At 36.5% G+C, this 19615-nt stretch overlaps 1 protein-coding gene across 3 annotated transcripts in view; it reads left to right on the forward strand.

The window, feature by feature from the left end:
- KDM4C (lysine demethylase 4C) overlaps positions 1 to 19615 on the forward strand; it is a 260992-nt gene that overhangs the window by 225526 nt on the left and 15851 nt on the right. For all 3 annotated transcript variants that reach the window (XM_050328708.1, XM_050328710.1, XM_050328709.1), the window contains 2 exons: positions 3039 to 3224; positions 8395 to 8565. In XM_050328708.1, coding sequence (XP_050184665.1) covers positions 3039 to 3224; positions 8395 to 8565 — 357 coding nt within the window. The remainder of the gene's footprint in view (positions 1 to 3038; positions 3225 to 8394; positions 8566 to 19615) is intronic.

A 19615-nucleotide genomic window follows, 5' to 3' on the forward strand; every position in this document is an offset into this window, starting at 1 on the left:
CTGAAGAGTGTACAAGTGTTGCACAAAAGATTAATGTGTGTTTGGCGTTAACTGATGTAACAATTACCTTCATTGTACTTGGCAGTGAGATGGATTTATCACATGGTTAAAACACAGGGATTTCTTCACTTTTGTCATGTGACCTGAAGTCTGGATTCACACATTTACATATGACCAACCAGTATTCCTTTTACATAAGAGTAGATCTGAAGCAAGTTCACTTTTCATCAGAGTTACACTAATTTTACCCCAACATGAAAGAAATAAAAATATAGTCAATAGTAATTGGACATCTTGCTTTTAATTAGTTATTTTTCAGTACTTTCAAGTTGTAACTCTGGAAAGCACTGTGAGAAGTAAGTTTTCTCAGACTACGCTAGTTTGTCAAACATCTTCTTATTAAGTTAATCTGTGCTGGGAGAGAACAGAGAAGTCAGAGTCTTTTACAGGAGGGGATGAAGTTACACTCTAATTACTGAGGATTTGGCCATGCCATTAATGTGTCATGTTTTCAGTTTTTCTGAGTGCATTTCCAGCTTCCCTATCAGCGTTTCTCACTGTCCTCATATTGCTTTTACTTCCCTCAGCTTTTTCACTTCTGAAAGGTGATAAACCTTAAAATATTAATATAGGAGAACAATTGTGCATATATATATAGTTGTAAGTACATCTTTTTTTTTTCTGAAGCATTACTCATGTACTGTATTGTTTCAGATTTCTGCATCTCTCAAGTTTTTATGATACTTTAGTAACATGCAGAAGAAACTTACAACCACATTCTAATGTTTGCATATTCACTGCCTTGTGCAAGTGTGGCCAGTAATTTAAGGGAATCAGCATTTCCTTAGGCAACACTACAATTTCTTCAGTTAATGCTAGTCTAGCTGGTTTTTACTTTATTTCTTTTCCCCATTCTCTAGATTTTGTTTGAACTACATTTTTGAAGTGTTTTAATGAGAACACACCTGAGGTTTTTTATTTGGTAGGCTTCTTTTGTTTGCTTGGGTTTTCTTCTGGTTGGTTGGGTTTTTGGTTTGGTTTGGTTTGGCTTTTTCAATACTCGTATGTATTTCAGTCTTTCTTCCACTAAGCTGATCGGTGAGTTTATGTATATATCTGTGTAAAAAAGCATTTAAAAAGGAGCTGTGTATTTGCATGAACTCAGTGTCTAGACATTATATATATTAGATTTGAGTTGTATTTTCTTTCTGGAATTTCTGTTTAGTTGGTTCTGAATGTATATGTATAAAAAACATTCTTAAGCTCCACTTACCTGAAAATGACTGCTTGCAGACGAGTACAAATGCACAGTGAGATGGAAGCATATCAGTGAGGTCTCTGAAACATTTCTTTTGATGCCAAAATCATCTTTACCTGTTACTAGTCTTTCAGGCCTGATGGTCCCACAGTAGAGTGAGCTGATTTCTGGTCCTTTTACCAAATGATAGGTGAAATTTTTCACTAAGTTCCAGATGCTAGATGCTACTCTAATTTCTGCTTATGCAAAGCCATGGAGGCAGTTTGCTTTCAGAGGGTGGACATGAATGCAGAACCTGCAGAGTATTTCACATTCGGAATGATATGGGAACCTGCATGAGCTTGACAGGGCTAGCCCTTGCAAAAAGCATTACTGGAGTCACAAACTGAGTGCCAGAAGCCATTGAAACTATGTAAGCGCTGAATTGTATAACAAAATTTCGCAGGTTTTATTAGAGATATGAAAAGCAATAAACAATAAAGAACAAAGTTCTCCAGTAACCTGTGAAAAACAATTGGATGGGAGTTTATAGTAAATACTTTGGATTATTAACCATGCAGTAAAAATAAATTAAAATTATTCTTACCAGTGTTCCTGGCATAGGCAGACAAGAGGGTGTTAACAAAAAACAAGGGCTAGCAAATTTAGAACAAATTGAAGTAATCACTATTCCAGCATTATGTTTTATTGAATTCGTTGGTTTTTGTCATTACATAAAATGTTTTTATTTATAATATTTGAGATAATTTTAAGATCATCAATAGCATTTTCATTTTTGTTACCATGATGAAAGTTTTAAAGGATAGTTCCAATATGTGGTATAAAAAAGTTGTCCATAGAAGTTACTGAAGTAATGACTCTGTCTACTGTTCTTGGTAATGTCTTTTGGTGGCAAGATACTGTTCATCTTGTATTGTCTTTTTTAGCATGTTGGAGCTTATTTTCCAGGCTGAGTTACCCTAGTTTATCTCCCTTCATCTCTTTTTCCTATCAGCTCCTTACTTTTGTCACTTGGCCAAAGGGAAAAAAAGAAAAAAATCAGTGTGTCTTGATACCAATGAAGGTGTTGACATGAAATTTTGATTTATGACATGGGGGAATACAATCTACTATGTCAACATTATATTCAATACACAACCAATGAAAACTGGACTAAAAAATAAAAAGGGGTTTAAGAGGAGCCTTCAGCTGTGGTATTCTACAAAGGCTTGAGATAAAGGCAATGTCTCTAACTTAGAGGAGATCTATCCACCATAACAGGCTATCTGAAGATGTTATAGAAACTATTTCCTGAACATGTTAGATTAGCCATCTCCCAAAGACTGTCTACATATATATTTAGTCCAGCTTCAAAGTAGGGGGCTAAGTTAAATGATACATGGAAGTCCTCTTTAGCCCTACATTTTTCTTCTCTTTATTTTTGAGTCTTCTTGTTATTTTTTGCAGAATCATATATAGGTTTGTCATTGTACCTATTTTAGAAGGGGTAGGTTAATTTTCAAGTATGGAATTTAAAATTTTAAATAGCTATCTATCAGTTTTATCGCTATAGGACTGGAACACTTCACATTTATGCAAAAAGGCAAAAGTGCTGTGTATTAATTATCATATTGCTAAGTTACCTTGTAATTCATAAATGCTTGTTGTTTCACTGTGCATACTGCAAGGTATAAAATGTAGTCAGTAAATCACAAATAACTTTTTAGTCGTTGAGTTTACTTGCAGAAGTGAATACAGTTGGAGTAGTACAGTAAATACTCCGTTTATTTTGCTTCTACAGAAATGTATCTTCTGCAGACAGAGAGTTAAGAAAATCTCTGGTGCCTGCATTCAGTGTTCATATGGACGCTGCCCAGCATCCTTCCATGTTACCTGTGCCCATGCTGCAGGAGTGCTGATGCGACCCGATGACTGGCCATTTGTTGTCTACATGACGTGTTTCAGGCACAAAAGCAACCACAATGTGGTAAGGAATGTGTTTTGTTACTTGTTAAAAAGTGGAATTTCAAATATAAAGTATATTTCCAGAGAAAACGGAAGAAAGGATCCACACTATGTATTATAATAGTTCTGGCTGTCATATTTCCATGCATAGCAATTTATTACATCTTGAGAATTTTTTCTTACCCTGTTACCTGGGAGAAATGATACCTGGTATGCCTAACAGGTTTTTGCATTAAAGTCCTTGTTGAATATATTATTTTGACAGCCAGAACACATCCCCGAGTTCTCTTGTTTTGTTAACATGAAGTGTATTATAAATACCAAGATCATAATATCTTGCAAATACGCACAGATCCTGTGAGATAATGGATATGGTGTATATGTAAGATCTTTGTTCTGCAGCCAAACAATCTTTTGAAAATACCCAATTACAAGTATTCTATCATCTGGCAAAGTAACACTGGCATGCCATGAAAATTCATGTTATGACAGCCTTTTTATTTCTATCCTGTGCTGGGGAGGAACTTTTAATTTTAGATGAGACACATGAAGAATTAGTTTAATGTCTTTTATTTAAATACATGGTTACTATCTCAGTTAAGAGAGAACTCTTTTTTGTTCGTTTGTTTTCTAGCAAACTAGAAGGTCTTAACACGATCTTATTAAGGAAGGAGCTTGATAAGTTAGTTAAATTGCAATTTTATTTCTCCTTTATCCCTTAGAAGTGACAGACATAAACCCAGGTAATGTCTCTATAATATCTGTTAGTCTTTCTAGTGCTTGTTCGTGAATCTTGTCTTAATGACAAGACTACTGAAGAGTAAGATTGCATTTTGAGTGTAGTAAAATGTAAAGCCTCCCAACTAGAGTAATCTGTCCTGAATGTTCAATCTGCAGGTGGTTCTTCAAAGGGAGATATATTATATATGCCTATTTTAAATTTCCATCGAACTGTTAAATTTTTTGAATATTTTTGTTTTCCAGAATGAATGACCATGTTAAACCAGTACATTTTATATAGTTTTAGTTTCTTCAAACATTTTTTAAGAAAATGAGTTTAGTTTGAAAAACAAACAAACAAACTTAAACCTCTATCTGTACAGGCAACATAAGATATTTCCTTGGGGTTTTTTTAAACATTATTATTAGTTCAAAATTACTGGATTAAAATCATGGCCAGTAAAAATAGATCTGTTCTTCCCAAATGTGTTCTAATATTTGTTTGGGACAAATCTTTATATTCTAGATGGTGGGAGTTGCATCAGTCCCATTAATTACATGTTTTCTTAGTGATTTTCTTGACCTGTATTAAGTAGTGTCAAAGGAAAAAACCACCAACTATGAGGAAAGAGGATTTTATATGGCTGCTGTTTAAGAGCTTGTGTGAAGGACATTCATAGTAGCTTGGAATGAGACTAATATATTCTCTCTAAAACTCGGCACCAACCTTTTTGAAAAAAAATCAGTATTATTACCTTTTTTCCCCAGGTTCAAATAAAAATCAGGTTTGCAGAAGAGAAAGAAAAATTATGCTTTTGTGTTTTCAGTTGGGCCAAAACTTCTAAAGGTCAAATAGTTTATTAAAGAATCTTTTTCTGTAAAATTCTTAAATTACTCCTGAGACAGAGGAGGTTGCCATATGTTATTATATGCTTGGTTTTATACTCTGTCTTTTGAATAATTAATCTAATCACATTTTTAAGCCTTTGGAAGTTTTTTCACCATTGATTTTCTTGTTATGTTTTACTTAGCTATTAGCTATTCCTTCAAGCAGAAATTACATTGCTCTTCACCATTAGGTATAGCGATGTATCTTCTAATGAACTTTTTTTTTGCTGTTTTTTAGCTTCCTTGCTTAAAAGCATGGATTTGTTTTGATCAAAAGAACTCTTTCATACACAAGAAAATGAGAAAAAGAAGTATGCAACTATTCTAGCAGGGAAAAAAAACAACCCAAAAAATACCCCAAAGCCACCCAAAAAAGCCCCCCAAAGGATTCATAATATCAGCAAAGACAGCACTGAGGATCAGCGAAAGCTAACTGGAGACAAAGGCGTACTGAGAGCTGATGTTTCATTTGGAAATGTTGAACAGAAGAGGCTATCTAGACAGCCTCAGTTACACTGAAAGACTAACAATCTTTAGAAAGGCAAAGACAGGAGGTGCCAAAACCCTTCTGTGGCTGCTTTTGGAGCTATTTAAAATTATCTTCTACTATTACTGGCCAGCTCTTAATCTCTCTAGCACACATGGAATGAAGGGGTGCTGTCAAAGGGAAGCTGTAGATCCTTCTCCTGGTGAAATACCTGAGTAACGCATTGTTTGCCACTGTCTGCTAACTACTGCGAGCCCTTGAACATTTCAGAGAGTCTAAGTCATGCCTTCAGAAGGGTGTGTTATTCAAAAATCACAAGCTGGCTTATTTTTGAAATGGTATGCATAGTTTCTGTGCCTAAATTAGAGTTCCAAGGAGTAAAGGATGACAAGAGAGTTATGCTCCTATAAGTCTCAGACCTTTGAGGATTCCCTCCTGAAAAACTTTCTAGATATTTAGATATACGTCAGATACTTATTTCATGATAGGTTATATGAATTCGTATACACATAGTTTATATATTTAACGAGGGATTTATGTACTACCATACAGAAAATGAAGGAGAAAGAAATTTTGCCTCTTATCTTTTTGATGTTTGCACACAGAAGGAGAGATTAGCTTTTTTTCTTTGTATCTGGTTGTTTTCTGTATTTCTGCCACTATCTTAGCTGATCCTTGGCTTTCATACCATTAAAGAAAATCATACTTTTAAAACCACAGCTTTCTCAATAATCTGGTAACTACCACAGCTGTTTCTTTAATCTGATAGACTCCCTTACATAACAACTGTCCTTTCTGATCAAAAATGACATCCTTAACATCAATAAATTCTTAAGATTTTCCGTCAGGAAATGTTTTCTGGGACATGCAATCAATTACAGAGTGTGCTTGTGAATATTTTTCTCTGAGAAATAAATCAACAATCCTACCAAGATAACATACTAAGAAATAATCTTCTCCTTGAGCTAGAATGCATTTCTGGGTTTTACTATTTTTTAAATGAAAAATGGCATTTCTCCTCTGAAAATTTTATCATTAAAGGAATCTGTATTGTCTCTTAAAATATTATAGTTTACCCTCCATCTTCTTTCAGAGAAGATTTAAGCCTTTTAATAGAACTATATCTCTCCTTGGTTTGCTATAATATAATACTTTTCTATTATCTCATATAAATAAATCAATGAATAGTCTTCAGTTTACATTCAGTTTACATTCCCCTGCCCCCAGTGGCTGAGTAGGCTAAGGTCAAGAATTGAAAGGTAGTGTACATATATGTTTACATATATTTCAAGATTGAGTAAAACATACTAATTGATATTTTATCACTCTTGTAATAATACCAGTCAACTACTGTTTATGTAGTTGATTCTTCTACTTAGTCTGACTAGAGACAGGTAAAATGAGGAGGAAATAATTTTATTATACATGTAAAGGTTAAATAATTTATGAGTATGCTCAGAACATTATTTGTGGGTAAACTTGGTAATGCTGTTGGAACATCATTGGGTTTTACTATTTGAGGTGACCTCAACTAAATCCTCCAAATGCGTATGACAGGCAGAGCTCTGACACAGTGATTTAGTGCACTGCTTGTAGAAATGGTACAGAATATTTATACTTCATATGCCCTTAGTTTGCAGGAGCAGAGAGGTTTAAAAAGTCTAAATCCCATAAATAAGTCCAGGAAAGAGGCCTGATAGTGATGACAATCATTGCAAAAATGGAAGTCTTCCAGTTCAGGGTGGGTTTTTCCTCTTCCCCTGAAGCACTGACCATACTGCTAATACTTAGAATTTAACAAGAGGTAATGCTGTCCTTGATTCTCTTTGATACTAGTGATAAAAGTCCTACTGCTAGTAGCATTTTCCAAATTTTCATAAGACAATTTTGAAACTCTTATACTGGCTGATGAATCCACTGCGTTTGAAGGTTTGAAAAGCAATACCAGGAAATTTGGTAATAATTTTAGTGTATATAGTGTATAAAAGCATTTTCATGCAGTTTATATAAACATATCTACTAGGAAATATTTTATGCTTATATATGCCAGTGCATATGCTCTTTGTAGTAGCATCTTACATTAGTAGAAAAGCTCAATTGATCAGGTATAGCCAAACTCACAATAGCTCACTTCTGCATAAACAAATGAACCTTTGTAAGATATTAAATAGACAGTCAAGATCAAAAGGAAGAAGTGTGTGTTATTAAGATGAGAAGATAATGATTTTATTTTTCCTGGTAAAGAAGGTTGCTTTTAAAGTGGAAGGTTCATGGGGATACAGTAGTTGGGAGCTGAGGTGTAACAGTTGTCTGCATAATCTGAGCTTGTTGAGAAATTGCTCACCTGCAAGGTTCCGTCCTTTTTATATTTATAGAATCCATCAAGCAGTTATTGATGTAGACTTTTTGCATAGTTTAACAACCCTGCTAGTCTTCTGATTGATATAACTAGCCCCAGGGGGAATTACAATTGGGAAGTGAAAAAAAAATATTATTACTGATATACTATGTATATACATGATGAAGAGTGCTCAGTGCTGCTTGAAGCTTTAAAGCAAAAATTCTACACTGTATGGATTAAGAAGTTTCTCTGATACACTACTGTAGAAAGCTCTGGCAAGAACTGGATATGCATTTAGTTATTGCATCCCATTCAGCAAACTATTAAGCTATTATGTAGAATCATACTGGAATCCAGTACCTCAAAATCCCATCAATTAAAACAAAAATTCAAGACCATACTCTAGGTTCATCACATCTATGTCTTCAAGAAATTTCTACAAATTATTATACAAATAAATTTTACAAATATTGCTAATTTTGTATTATTGATCTAATTCAGAATAGTTAGAAGGTATCAGTGGCAAAAATATGCTGTGATTTGGTATTCTTCAAATGTCACTTATTTTCTCACCAAATGGAGAAACTTTTTATGTGAAAAATTTTAGGGTGAACTTGACTGAATTAAATGGGTTTGCATTTGAAGTTTTTATGAGTGGTGAACTGTTACCAATCCTATTTTGACCCTGTTAAATTTCTGATGAATAATTTGGTATTTTAAATTTACCTTCTGTTTTGAATTCCTTCTTTTTTCAAGAGAGGTAAAGCATCTGAGAAGACCATTACAGTTGGGCAGACAGTCATCGCAAAACATAGAAATACGCGATACTATAGTTGCAGAGTCATAGGAGTGACATCTCAGCTTTTCTATGAAATCATGTTTGATGATGGCTCTTTCAGTCTGGATACTTTTCCTGAAGACATTATAGTAAGTACTTTCTGAGATACCTATTAGTTCTGTTTTGTTTGTTCGGTTGTTGTTTTTTTTTTTTTCATGATTTTCATTGTTCTTTTTTAAATTAGAGATTTGAAACCTCTTTAATGACTTCTTTTGACCTTGAGGAAATGACATTCTAATATTCAGTTCATGTTTAGTACTTTAACTTCTGAGAATGATTATTTTCTAATGGGCTTCCAAACCTTGCTTGTTGTAATTAGTCTTTGCCATTTGACCAAATGAATCAAAAGCAATCTTATAAAATCTTTTAATTAAATAAGAAATATGTATTTAATAAAAGATATGAGGGAGGGAATTCCATATATCCTTCTCTGTCACTAAGAGATAACTTGTAAAAATTCCTTGCAGAATAGAAAATTGCTCTAATGTGAAGAATACCTCTCAAGAATATGTTCCAACAACTTGTTTACACCTTCTGATGTTTAGTTTGTGAGATTACATTATTCATGGTAAAAATCATCAGGGAGAAGATAATAGTTTATCTATGTGTAGTGTCGTTTATTACGTTTTCAAAAAGCAACTGAGATTTTGATTTCCCTTATGCATTTACATAAACTGCAATGTTTCTTATAACTAAGGGCCACATCGTGCATTTGGTACATATAAACAAAATTTGCAGACAGTTGAAAGATTCTGTTTCCCTTTGTGTTTGCAATGAATCCATTGGATGCTAAGCTTTGTGGTGTTTACTGGGTGCCCTTTGACATCTTTCTCATGATATGACTCTAATCCTTGTTTACCTTCATGATCCTCTGAGTCTTTTTTGGGCTAAGCTGGTGTTTTTTTCATGTATCTCGTGGTAATAATCTCTAGAAGTTAGAGCCTCCAGGGAACACTGGTATGCAAAAGTGCTGTTTGTAGCAAGACCACTTTTTGCTTAGCCCTGTGTCCTGTTCTGTAGGTAAAGGAGAAGAGTCTGGCATACTCAGCGGTGACAAAGAATGCATGCTCTGCAGCTCAAGGGGCACAATTCCTCTGTATTTTTCTCCTGTGAAAGTCTCTGGGCTGTTCTGTTTTCTGAAGGCCTGATGTTTTCCTGCATGTTTTCAGCATTAACTGACAGATACGTCCGTGGAAATGATGCTGTTGTTCTTAGAGGCTTCTTAGTTATTGAAAAGTCTGACCCTTTTGAAAATATGGTATTTGAAAGGGTGCATTTCATAACAGTGTATAAGGATTGAGCTGTTTACCTCCCACTGGTCTGAATAGAAGTCAGTCAGTAAATCTCTCTTACATGTCTTTGAAAATTTATCCTTTAATTCACAACACTCCAAAAGGCTCCATTAGTGATCAAAGACATTCTGATTTAAGATGATCAAGATATTAAGTAAATGTGGCTGTATTGTTATTAGAAACTCCTCTTTTGTGAATCCTTACCATCAAGTATCTGGTGAGGCAGAGATGAGAAACTGCTTGCTACCCTAGTGGGGGAGTCTGATCTGAAGCTAAGAATAAATGTAATCAGGCCTGGATATGCCTCAGTGCTTCTCAGATAGTGGATGAACAACGTATAATTGTTTGATGGAAACACCAAACAAATTTCACATTCCTTAGAGAAATCTTGTTGTGTTTTCATTAGATAATATACCTGCAGCAGTTACTGGAAGGGAAAAAAAATGTTTTTTCTTCTTTCCAGACTGAAACTTACTAATCCATGCAATGTGTGTATCAGGTGTTAGTGCCGCTGGGAGGACTTATTCATCAAATCTGGTGTGAAAGCAATGTTGCTGCCTATTGAAGAACTTATTTTCTAATCTGTTTTCACTTTTCAACTAGCTCACAAAGATAGCAGGAGCTTTCTGCTTTTCCAGTATGTGCTGAATCTACTACATAATTTCAGCTCAGCTTACAATAGACCAGAATTCCAATGTCCAGACACAGTGATTTATTTTTAAGGGGGAAAATAGGGAGCAGGCAAAGTTCTGTCTCGAAGCTTCATGAAACTCTGCTTGCATTCAATAGCAACCAAAGCAGGGTATACATTGTTGTCTTCTCATATGTGTTTCTCTTCGTTTGTGTTAACATTTGCTAAATATATCATGTAGGAGGTTTTTAAGTGTAAGTGTTAGCTATAGGCATAGATATTTAGATTTTTTTATTGCAACCTTACTTATTGCTTGGGTGCCCTACCTGATTGCTAGTCAGAATTTCTTAAACTAATCACTCCTCAATACAGGGTTTAAACCCATGAGTTGGCTTTTTGATGTGCTAGCCAGTCAGTTTTCCTTCAACCCAGCAGGTATAAGAGGGTGCAAAGAAGTATATGGATAACATTTTTTTTCTGGAAGCAACAGCAGGACAACTTCCTCTTGTAATTCATGGAAAGACTGCAGTGAGGGGGATAGTGCGTTATATCTTAAAGGAGGTGAGATGACAAGTTTAATGACAGTTTAACGATGCATGCACACAAGTAGAGAGTGCATATGCTGCAGTCCTGAGTAACTGCTACCAGCAGACAGCCTCTGTGTGTGCCATTGGCCACTTCTTGAAGTATTAATGTTCCATAATTTGTCACAGAGCCCCTAGATTAGTTCAAGACGAGTACTGCTCTGTCCAGCAGGACAGAGGTCAGTACACAGATTATGCATCAGGAAATTTTTCAGTTCTTTGCTTTGGCCTGCTCATTTCGGGAGGGTGTCCCACAGTTCTTTTTTTTTTTTTTTTTTTCCTTTTTTCCTCCTGTTGGTACCTGATGAACATCTCTCCACTGGCATATGTTAGCAGTTTGCTAGAAATTAATATTCTGGGAACATAGCAAGGAGTTGTATTTGTTTCCATATATATTGTGGTGGTGAATATGCCTTAACAGCAGGTATAATTAAAATATATATACATATATATGTAAGCTAGAATTGTGGATGAAGTTATTCCCATATTATTAAAATCACAGCACAACAAGAGAGACTTTGCAGTATACCTGGGTGGAGGCAGAAAGATACCATCAAATTATATTGATCACAAGGAAGAAAAATATAATTGCAGGGTGAAGCATGCTTTGAGTCTGTAGAGAGTTCTGATCACAGGAATGCTGAGCACAGGTCTCCTGAAGTGGTAAACATCCTTCCAGGCCACTTGCTCCACTAAGTGCCCTGGTCCTTCAGTGAGCAGTTTACACAGAATTCTTTAATATGATTTTACCTTGTGGTTATCAAGCAAACTAGGTGACAAAAATTAGTGTAATTACTCCTGCTTCCATGACATAACCACATTGTGTTTTAGTTTACTAATAAGTGTATAAATGTAGGGGTTATCCATTGAAAAGATAAAGCTGGTCTGTGGGTAGTCATGTCCACAACCCAAAATGGACTTCACTTATTAAAGTCTATAAATTGAATAACATCATAAGTGGTATTGTAGCTTATGGAATGATCCTGTAAATATTCCTTAAAAGCAAGAGCATCTTAAATGTTGAGGATGTAAGATGTGTTTGGAGGGACAATTGATCCTGTATTCAGGAGTTCATGAGGGTTTTTTGCAGAATCATATTATAGTAATTTTCTGAGGTCCTGATAATATCCAAAAAACATCTTGAAGGAGGTATATATTAGTTTGGATTAAGACATTCAGACTGCAGCTGCCAAAAGCAGGAATAAGAATTATTTTTCACAGAATCATTTAGGTAAGAAAATACCTTTAAAGTCATGGAGTCCTACCATTAACCTAACACTACCAAGACCACCACTAAACTATGTCCGTAAAGGCCACCTCTGCATACCTTTTAAGTACAGCCAGGGTTGTTGACTGAACCACTTCCTTGGGCAGCTTGTTCCAGTGCTTGATAACCCTTTTAATGAAGAAATTGTCCCTAATATCTAATCTGAACCTCCCCTAGTGCAACTTGAGGCCATTTTCTCTCATCTTGCCCCTTGTTACCTGAGAGAAAGAACTGACACCACCTTGCTACTCCTTTCAGATAGTTCTAGAAAGCAATAACATCTCCCCTGAACCTCCTTTTTTCCAGGCTAAAAAACCTCAAATCCCTCAGATGCTTCTTAGCTGCTTGTTGTGCTCCAGGCTCTTCATCAGCTTTGTTGCCCTTCTCTGGACTTTCTCCAGCTCTTCAATATCTTTCCTGTAATGAGGGACTCAAAACTGAACACAGGATTCAAAGTGCATCTTCACTAGTGCCAAGTATAGGGGAGTGATCCCTGCCCTAGTACTGCTGGCCACACTATTTTTGATACAAACCAGGATGCTATTGGCCTTCCCTCAGTTTATGACGCTGCCTGGGGTTGTGACCCAAGGGCAAGACCCAGCACTTGTCATTGTTGAACCCCATCCCTTTGGCCTTGGTCCATCAATCCAGTCTGTCCAGATCCCTCTGCAGAGCCTTCCTACCCTCCAGAAGATGAACATTTCCAACCTGGTGTCTTCTGCACACTGACTGAGGGTGCTCTTGATCCCCTTGTCCAGGTCATTGTTAATAAACAGAACTGAATATCACTGATGTCTGGCTGCCAGCTGGATGTAACTCCATTCACCACCACTCTTTGGGCCCAACCATGCAGCTGTTTTTTTACCCAGTGACCAGTGCACCCGTCCAAGCCATGGGAAGACAATTTCTCCAGGGTGATGTTGTGTGAAACACTGTCAAAGGCTTAACTAAAGTACAGGCAGACAACATCCACAGCCTCTCCCTCATCCACTAAATGTATCACCCTGTCATAGAAGGAGATGAAGTTGCTAAAGCAGGACTTGTCTTTCACAAACCCTGCTGGCTGGCTCTGATCCCCCTGGGTCTTCCTGTATGTGCTATGTGATGCTCCATGGCCTTTCCTGGCACTGAGATTAGGCTGACAAACCTGTAGTTCCTTGGATCCTCCTGACCCATCTTGTAAATGGATGTAACATTTTTCAACCTCTGCTCAGCTGGGATCCCCCCAGTCTGCCAGGACTTCTGGTAAGTGATGAAAACTGTCTCGTCAAGCTCTTCCACCAGCTTCCTCAGTACTCTTTGACTGATCCCATCCGGACCACAGACTTGTGTGTATCTGAGTGGTGTCACATGTCAGGGATCATTTCCCTGTGTATTATGGGGGCTTCATTCTGCTTCCCATCTTTGTCTTCCAGCTCAGAGTGCTGGATTCTCACAGAACAACTGTTCTTGCTATTAAAGACTGAGACAAAGAAGGCCTTAAGTACCTCAACGCTTTCTTCATACCTTGTCACTCTAGCATGTGATTAAGGATGGAGGTTCTCCTTAGCCCTCTTTTTGTTGTGCATGTGTTTATACAAACACTTTTATTGTCTTTTTTATCAGTACACAGATTAGGTTCTAGTTGGCCTTTATCCCTTCTGATTTTCTTCTCAATAATCTCATGACATTCTTGTAGTCCTCCTGAGCTGTCTGCTTCTTTTTCAAAACTCTCCTTTTTTCCCAAGTTCCAACTAAAGCTATCTGTTCAGAGAAAATTTCAGTTCATTTTTGGTGTGTCACGTCACTCCATCCAACATCTTCCTTGATTTTTTTTTGTCTACCAGTTTTTTTAAGTGAGTGCCACCTTCTCTTTGATAAAAATTCAAGCATGAAAAAACCAACACCAAGTGAATTTTTTAACATACTAGCAATGATACCTGTAATCCTTAACAGAATGTTGGTGACACTTTTTTGAGTATCTTCTTCCAGCAGTGGACCCAAGAGAGCCTTCAGTGTGAAGAGAAAATGAGGAGGTTAAGCTCTGTCCTTCTGTATATGTCAACACTTTAAACTTGCCACTGTCAGGCGAATGAGGAACAGAGCTATTGAGAACTGTGACAACCAAAGTACTTCACTGAAATTATCACAAAGGCTACAATTTCTTACAGTGTGTACCTAAATTTCACAACATCCAAAATTGTTATCCACTGCTTTCTTTGTAAAAAAAAGCAACAGGGTTTACTTGCCAGTATGATAGCAATGCAGTTTGAGAAGCTGTTATTAAAAAACCCCAAACCAATAACCCACAGCACTTTTCAGCCGGAGTCTTCTATGCAATCCTCCACCTCTGACTTAGGCAATAAGTTCTTACTTTATACCCCTACGAAGTTATGAAATACTTTTTCTGACATCTCAAGACCCGCACTCTACTGGGTATACATACTGTGTGTATAGAGATGCCAATTATCCTGTCTTTCTTGATGATTGTGGACTTACTGAGATTTTGAATGATCCTTCCTGGCCTAGATATCTGGCAGGGGTTTGAAGATGCATAGACATTTATAATCTTACTAGTTGCCCAAGACGAGGTGAACTAACTGGGTAAATTACAGGTGAAGGAGTCAGGCACACTTTTCCAAGAATCATGTAATTAGACAAATGAGAATCAGAATGGATTTACTTCATCCTCCTTTGAGATGCAGAACAAATGGGATTTAGCTGAACAGTTCTTTAAAACTTATTTCCTCCAATCTAGCTAAAGGGAATGTTAGTAGAAAACCATAATGTTCTGTTAGCTAGGTGGGACTTTCTGCACGTGCAGCTTAGAAAAGGTAGTTCACTCTTAAGGGCTGTGAGTGTCAGTTCTTAGAATGTAGCTTCAAGAACAAAATCTTACTTCTTTATAAGAACTCCCTGATGATTTCGTCTGTGACTACTGACTTTTACTGGTGCAAGAAGTATATGTCTGCAGATGTGACATTCTGTCAGCTTCTCAATTTCTGTATATATTAATATGTTTGCTACTGCTTTTGAAAAACTTGAACAATGGACATTTGGAAATACTGGACTAGTACATAAGTCTCGACAGTCCATTAATGTCCACCTATATATAAAAAATAGAACTTCTGATTCTAGCCCTAGTAATTTCCAAAAGATGCTGTGTTCTTTTGAAAACCTGTCCTACAAAATAGACATGTATAACTTTTCATCTGTCAACCTTGTCTGGCATTATAAATGGCTAAACTTCTGACTAGTTTCCAGCATTTTTTTCCGGTGGTTTCTCTTCGATATGTCTTCTCTCTTTATCTCTTCTGACAACTCATTTCTGCTTGTCTACCTGTTCAAATAAAAGTTTTAAATAGTAGTGCTTATCTGCCTCCTTTTATCTATGAATTATCCATTAGACTTCTGACATACAATAAAAACTTATTGTTCAGTTTTTTTGTAATGGCATGCAAAATGCTAAGGAAATTAGAACTGTTGAATTTGCACTCTTTCTGGGAAACCGGTATATTTTGAATGACCTCCACACATGATCACCAGCAGTTTTTGAGAATGTGAAATGGAAAAGTAATGCATTTCTGAAGGTAACAAGAGGATAGATTGTATTTAGCATAAACTTGGTCAAAAAGTCCTCAGAACTGGCTGTGTGATGTGGGAAAAAAGACGTAATGAATTATCACAGGTTTAGCAACTTCTAAAAAAAATTCTTTGCTGGGACAACATTAGCTGAATAATATGCTAGTCATGTTGGGCTGGTACAATTATTTTTTTCAGCATTAGAAAATTGCCTTCTGTGTAGTTGAACTTACTACTCAGTAATTTGTATGGTGTGATCATTGACGGGCAATTCTAAAAAAAATCTGGAATGCAAGTTTGAGAGCTTCACGACATGTCTCTGAGGAGAAAATCTTAGGATTCTTTTACTGGTTTGGTGGATTTGTATAAATTGTGTAGAGTTTTTCATTCTTCTTCTGTGAAATACTCCAATAAGTTAAATATATGTATATATGTTTTGAAGAATTCACGTGAAGAGTTCATGTGAACAGAGAAATTTATTTTAATGCATTTTTGTAACTGAACTTTTGCACTAGATTTACAAGTGCTGGAACACAGAATGCTATTCTTTTTATGTGCTCATAATTGTTGCTCAGCATCTTCTGAATACTAACTCAGTGAATTCCTGTTTTTAAAACTGTGGTCTTATTAAATTAAAATCAAACTATTTCAAAAGCAAAGACTAAGTTTTAAGGCTGCATAGTGGAGGGGTTTATTTCACTGTTTAACTCCTGAAGATGCAATATTCTGATTCTAATCTAAAACTTGTACAGTACTACAACTATATTGATTTAATTGAGTTACTTTCACTGTACTCCATCATGGAGAACGGGAATGATTTTTCTGTGGCTCTTGCTTTTTTTTTTCCTATTACAGCAGAAAGACAGGCAACGTAGTAGATAAGCATAAAAAATTAATATACAATAGATTATAGGCCTCAAATATAAGTATTATCCTGACACCATTTCCTTGTATAATATCCTTTCTGCTTTATGATGTAACACTTTATGGATCCTTATCAATAATGGTTTTAGATGAGTTCAAGGTAATGCTCTCAGAGCTCAGCTGGAGAAACAAAATGGAAGATAATTCATTACTTTGCAGTTTATGGTGAAATGTCTGACTTTGCAGTGAGGGAGGTGAGAGACAGAAATATTATACAAAGCTTCTTTTGTTTGCAAGAGAGTGTGTGTTCTTGTCTGGGACCACAATGAGTGCAGGTGCAATGAAGCTTCAGGGAACACAGTGAAATCCTTGGAGCTGAACCACTGAGATGAGGTGAGTCTGCTTGGAATGGAGTAGGAGTGATATTTCATCTCCCATCTCTTTTCTGAGCTAATCCAGGAATTGTAGGATTTTTGGATTTATTAATTTATGCTAAGTGTTGTGCGTTTCGGAAGCAGATTATTTATAGACTTGCTGGGGGGCAGGGGGGAAAGTGTTGGAAGAGGAAGCATTTTCCTTCATGAGGGTGTTATATCCTGAGGAAGGGGCAGGAGCAGCATATGAGCTGCTCTCTTTAGTCGTCTGACTGTAACTGATTTACTGGGAGCCAATATACAAGTGGGCAGGATACGAGGCAGCAGTGTAGGACTCAGTCTCATCTGTTTATAATGTAAGCATAAGCAAGGATTTTCTGCTGCACTATAGAAGCAGTTCTTCATAGCAAATCAGATGTCCTGGTGTCCTTGGCAACTTCAGCTTCTTATTACTGAGTTTTGTCCCATAAGAGTCTATTGTATCTCAAATTAAGGCTTCCTCAGTGTTCTCTGTACCGCACCTTATTGTGATGCCCAATACCACCCTGGACATCTTAAGCCACATTCTGCAAAGTGTTTGGATTTTCTGGGCAATTCTGCTTCTGTCAATTAAAAATGTGCATGTATTTGTGTTATTAATACTTTGCTGAAAGGAAATGCAACTGGATGGAAAGTAAGATGTTTTTATTTTTTTCAGGAATGCATGATCCAATTTGTCTTCAGCTTCCTTTTGTGAAAGTATATATTCATTTTGTAAGAGAAGATTCAGTAATATTTTAAGGATAACATACATAAATTCAAAGTATTTATAAACTCTGAATTCTGTGATTCAAGGTTAAATGTGTTGAATTACAGTAAGTATTCTGATAATCTGGTGATTTCACCAGAAAATTTGAATTTATACCAATTCAAACTCAGAATTGCTCTCCTGGGAATCAAGTCTTCTCTTTCAAATGCTAATGCACTGCACAAATTGCTGTTCCTGTTTAGATGAAAATTTGACTGTGGCAAATTAGCTACCCCTCTCCTCTTAATTCAGATTCTCTTGGAACATATGAAGACTAATTTTGTGTTTCTAAAAATTTGCATCAACTAGCGTATGCTGTTAGCTCCTGAAAGAAAAACACATTTGGCAATCTGTTGAGGTCAGTGGTTGTTTCAGAGAGTTTCCACAATTTATTTCTCCACTTCCACTTTAGTGATGTTTGTAGATATATTCACTGTTTGCAGCTGTGTTATGTTATTTGCTGGTATGGCCAGCTTTTCTAAATTGAAGGTGTTAGCTGTAATTGCATCAGTCGTGCTCCTTATGAAGTGATCGTTGGTGAGCAGGACTTTGGAAGCTTAATCACTAGCACTCTGCTGAATGTTAATATTAGCTGAAGGAATGCAGGCAGAGAAGACAACTTGCATTAAGTGCCTTTGCAGAATGGCCCTGGGAAGACAGAAGTTCCATCTATCAGGACTGTGCAGCAGTACCTTTCCTGTTCTGCCACGGGAGCCTCTTTTTCTCCTGGATTGGTACAGCAAGGGCCAACTCTTCCTGACGGTATGGTCACTCTGTTTAGTTCTGCACACTTTCCCATCAAACCATCTTCAGCTGGTTTCTGTCAGTAGAGGAAGCACTATCTCATCAAAAGTACTCTAGTACCAATGAGGGGGGATAGTAAACTCAGGTCCTAATTTAAGGAGAAAATTTAGAAACAATTGCTGCAGGTTAACTGGAGTGAGCCATGAGGACCATTGCTGGGCAAGCCAGATAATCAGGCCTGGATTTTTCCTACTTTTGCATGTTTTAAATCTGGGGACTAGAAACCCACTTGAAATCTTGTCAGTGAAAATCAGATGTAGTTAGTATGTTTTGTCTGTTGTGATGAGTAACTGTTAATTTTGTGATTAACATAAGAATACTTGTTTGCTGTAAATTGAAATGAATGTGCTATGAATTCAGTTAGCTATGAAATTAATTTCAGTTTCTCAACTGTAAGAGGACAGAGGTGTTTTGGAGTTTTCAATTTTGGAGACCATGCATTGATTTTGAGTTATTTTTCAGAAACCATGACATTTCTAGGGTAAAAGTTGAATTAGGTCAGTATTGTAGCTTGCTCCATGCAAATTGTGTTTTGACAGACTAATTACTGAGGTCTGAACTATTCTTATTTACTTAAGCAATGCAGGGGATGATGGGAAATGAACAGTTTCTATTTCATGGTTTGATTTTAACAATAAGTATAAATTTATGAACAAACACAAGATGATTGTGAGTAAAAATTATATGTAGATATGGAGGATAGGAAGGCCAAATTTCATGCAATTACTGGGAGTCCACGTTCTCTCCCTTCAGTCTTTTCAGTATCTCTTTCTCTTTGATCTTTGAAACCTCAGGGCTAGATTATCAGCTTTCAGTCTGACAGCAGGAGGATTAAAATATTTTGCCATGGCCCATGTGTACTAAGGATAGAACAATACAGAAAGGATCTGTTTCACCAGGCACGTGGAGCTGAAGCCAAGCTTCTGCTTACCTCTGCCATTTGCCATTCCATCTTGCCAAGTTGCATGGACAACA

The sequence above is a fragment of the Myiozetetes cayanensis genome, unplaced genomic scaffold (genome assembly GCF_022539395.1).
Source record: "Myiozetetes cayanensis isolate MyiCay16 unplaced genomic scaffold, myiCay2020 scf4, whole genome shotgun sequence".
NCBI classification, from domain to species: domain Eukaryota; kingdom Metazoa; phylum Chordata; class Aves; order Passeriformes; family Tyrannidae; genus Myiozetetes; species Myiozetetes cayanensis.